The 3871-nt window shown below is 37.3% G+C and overlaps 1 protein-coding gene across 1 annotated transcript in view; it reads left to right on the top strand.

Annotated features, from left to right (window-relative positions):
- The window catches only part of LOC107722022 (DNA topoisomerase 2-binding protein 1-B-like), a 33454-nt gene that overhangs the window by 22893 nt on the left and 6690 nt on the right, over nucleotides 1-3871 (top strand). The window contains exon 15 of the mRNA XM_016530250.1: nucleotides 321-420. Within this exon, the coding sequence (XP_016385736.1) occupies nucleotides 321-420 (100 nt within the window). The remainder of the gene's footprint in view (nucleotides 1-320; nucleotides 421-3871) is intronic.

Below are 3871 nucleotides of genomic sequence, written 5' to 3'. Positions count from 1 at the left end.
GAATTTTAAAAGACGATATCTCCGTTTGCATTGAACTTTCAGCAATGCAGATATTGTTTATGATCAAACAGCAACATTACACACTAACTAACATTAAAAAAGTGAAATCGCAATCAACCAACCCTTTAAGTGTAAAACAAGAAGGGCATTAAAAAAAAAAAACCCGTGAACATGCAGTTACTTGCCATACTCAGTTGGCTTGTCAGATTTGTGGTATTACAACATTGTTGATATCACGATAGCGCTATGCACACCTATCCATGGACAGCAGTTATAATTCATTTTATTAAAATCTGATCTACTAGTTCTCTCCAAACCAGGTTGAAGATAAGGAGGTGGTGAAGGATCCCCCACGTTTCCTGCTGTCTTCTTTGAACCCACAGGAACGCATAGACTACAGTCTTCTCATAGAGGAGCTAGGTTAGTAAACAAAGCAACCTAGTACCTCCCATTTCTTGTACTTGTTTTATGCTGTGGCGTATGAGTGTATCTTTACAGAAGCAGCACAGAGAGCCGCTTCGGAAACGTGCGTGGCGCCGCTGGATTCTGGAATAAACACAAGCATTGACTAGAGTTTAGCTTCAGTGGCCATATCAGAGCCACACTGCACCGCAGACGTGTGCAGTGTAAATTGTCTAAGCATTAATGGTAGGGAAAGCCCCTTATACTGGTACGTGTTTCCATTAGGCGTATTTTCAATTCGCAATTTCAATTTGCTATTGCAATTTGAAGGGTAATGGAAACGCGCCTACTGTACCTGACTGCACTGACTGAATTTAATTTAGGGATGTGTAAAACTATGTATTTTCAAAATCAACTAATCAGCTAATTGGTCTTAGGGACCCTCTATAAAATTAGACCTGTTGTCAGATTCCAGTCAAACACGTGTTCTTGTGAGCTTTCACATAATGCTTGTTTAATAATAACTCTGCTAAAAGTATAAAACGGGGGGAAATGCTTTGTGTACAGCGTTACCGGGGAAACCGCTATTTTTACTGCTCCAAAAGAGCACCTAGTGGCAAAGAATGAATCTGACCAATGAAAGACCAACAAGTGGGTGGGCAATATGCTAATGTTTCATGTTGACGTCAACATGAAACGGCTTGGGATTCGTTTTAAAAACGACTCGTTTCAGTGATTCAGAGTCGACTCTTTCTTTTGAGAGACAATAACTTTATACATGGTGCACTTTCAGATTTAAAACTTTGCAGGATGTTTTCATTCACTTAGAGCTGTGTTACACACTGCATGAAAGGTAATTTTCAAAAATCCATAATAGGGGCACTTTAAATAAATTGTTCTTTCTGAATTTGGTTCATCAAAAAATCCTAAAAAATGATCAGTTTCTGCAAAAAAAAGAAAAAGAAATCCTAAAAAATATTGGTTTGTGCAAAAAATAAGTAAATAAAATAAAATTATACATTGCTAATAATTCAACCAGGGCTGTCTTATATAATAATTCAACAGGGTACGATTCCGCGATTCAATTCAAGTACTCACTTATAAAAAAATCCTCGATTGCATTTTGCCCGTGTCGAGTAACCGACAAAATACCAGAAGTGGTACTTTCCACGGACGAGAATCCATGAAAAGCATTATTAGTCCGTTTTCTAAGGCATAAAGCATAATACTATTGTGAATTTACAAATGATACGATTCAATTGAATAAATATGCGATGCAGGCTTAATATATGCACTTGATTTATTTACATGCATGTAGGTTAAGTATGTGCGTCTCACGTTCAATTTACAGGTTCCGTTCCATTCTTCGTTCACAGTAAATGCTGGTCCACACAAACTATGGTTGCCAACCGTTCTGTATAATACGGTATTGTCCCGTATTTAAGGCATCAGAGAAGCGTTCCGTATGAAAGCTATACGGAATGCAGTTTGTCCCGTATTCACAGGCATACGCCATCTGTGACCATACAAATAACAAATTAATCATTATTTTTGCACAAATCATTGTTTGAATTCCGAACCTAGCCACTCAAGGAAGGCTTTAAGACCTTGCAGAATCCTCTGCCGCCTGGTCGCTCCCACTTCACAGTGAGTGGGGCTCATGCTAACAGCAATCCCCTTCACCATCTGCGTTTTGATTTCGCCAAATCAGTTTGGGTGAATGCAAAGAACGTGATTATTGATCATAAGCACAACATCCAGCTAGGCAAGAAAACATGCAATCTACCTGAGGGAAGACGTCTTTCAGTATTGTAAGTTAATGTTGTTAAATAGAGAAACAAAATTACACATTTTTAAAATTTTAACTACTAGCATATTCCTAAACTGGACCTCATTAATACTGAAGAACAAATTCAAGCACCAAAAGCAGCCCACACACTCCAAGTTCTCTTTAATTGGAAAAATATTCATTTTCATGAATTCATAGGCTACATGGTTGCAATAACAGTTTAATTAAAAATTTTAAATGTCATAGTTTTAAAAAAAATGCTTTATTGATTGAAGTTTCATAGACGTTCAGATTTTATGGGATATTGTATGTAATTTCACAGTATATTCACCTCCTAAATTACTACACCACTTGTGCAGACACAATTCTATAGTGGTAAAATATACTCAGGCCGATACTTTGTGTATAACATGCGTGACATTTTTTTTGTATGACATTAAACTTTATTTTTAGAATAATTCTACATAGGTTAAGCAAAACAAATTTGATTATTTCTGAGAACCTTTTATACTCCTTTTATACACATACTTATAGGGCTGGGTATCGAGTTCGATACTTTTTAGGCACCGACCGAATTGCCTCGATACCATCGAGTATCGAAAAACGTCTCTTCGTTCGGTACCAAATTTCGACACGACCGAAAGCGTGTGTTATGTGACCATTCATGCAAACTGTACTGTAGCATCATGCTACATAAGACAATAAATAAGATTTATATTCCGCTTTTACTCAAAACTCACTTTAAACCACCATCGAGTGTTTGCAATAACTTCCGATTGCCGTCTAATGTGTGTTTTGGCCATGTAATGTTGCTGAAATTAAATATGTTATTACCTCTGAGTCAGAGCAGCGATCATGGAAGAGAGAACACATGGAAGAGAGCTGGAAGCTGCTAATGCTCATCAGTAAATCAGTGGAAAATTAATAGAAATCATGATTCTGTCTGAGCTGCGTTTTAAAACGAACACGCACTAGTGTAAATGTAGCCTAACAGATGTGTAAACTGAAGACTATTTGAGCTTTATTAAAACTATTTTGCACTGATTTATTCTGTTGGTTACATTTTGTTCCTTTGTGCAGTGGCTCAGGAGATGAGTCTTTGAGTTTGTATAAACATCAACAAGCTGAAAAATAAAACAAAAGTTGTTGTTTTTTAGATAATGTAATCTTGTTAAAATTCATTTCATAAAACTGGTATCGAAAAAAGTATCGTTCAGGAACCGGTATCAAAGTCAAGGTATCGATATCGAAAATTTTTGAACGATACCCAGCCCTACATACTTAACTGTAGACAGCATCCCTTATTCTGTCCCTTATTTTCCTATAAAGAATCACAGTTGTCCCTTATTTTCATTTTATGAAGTTGGCATAAAATGCTAGCACAAACGGTTATCATTTATCTGTGTGGAGCGTCTCAAACTATCTCTGCATATTGCTGTGAGGCACGCCGACCGTTTTCCCGTCGTTAAACTAGCAAAAGTAGATTCGGACACGCCCTGAGTGCACCTGCGTCGTGCGCTTTAGACCATGTGCTTAGATCGTTAAAATAGGGCCCTAAGTGTGGCGGCACTTACCCTGGGGGAAATGTATATGTATATAATGTAAATACTGTATAAAACAGCAGATGGGCTTATTGAAAATGCTAATTCATTCTCTGCCAGCAGGAGGCGCTTTAAGAGC

Source organism: Sinocyclocheilus rhinocerous, unplaced genomic scaffold (assembly GCF_001515625.1).
Source record: "Sinocyclocheilus rhinocerous isolate Xijiao unplaced genomic scaffold, SAMN03320098_v1.1 scaffold754, whole genome shotgun sequence".
In the NCBI taxonomy this organism is placed as follows: domain Eukaryota; kingdom Metazoa; phylum Chordata; class Actinopteri; order Cypriniformes; family Cyprinidae; genus Sinocyclocheilus; species Sinocyclocheilus rhinocerous.
The sequence above is the reverse complement of the archived record's forward strand: the minus strand, read 5'-3'. Positions and strand labels throughout refer to the sequence as shown.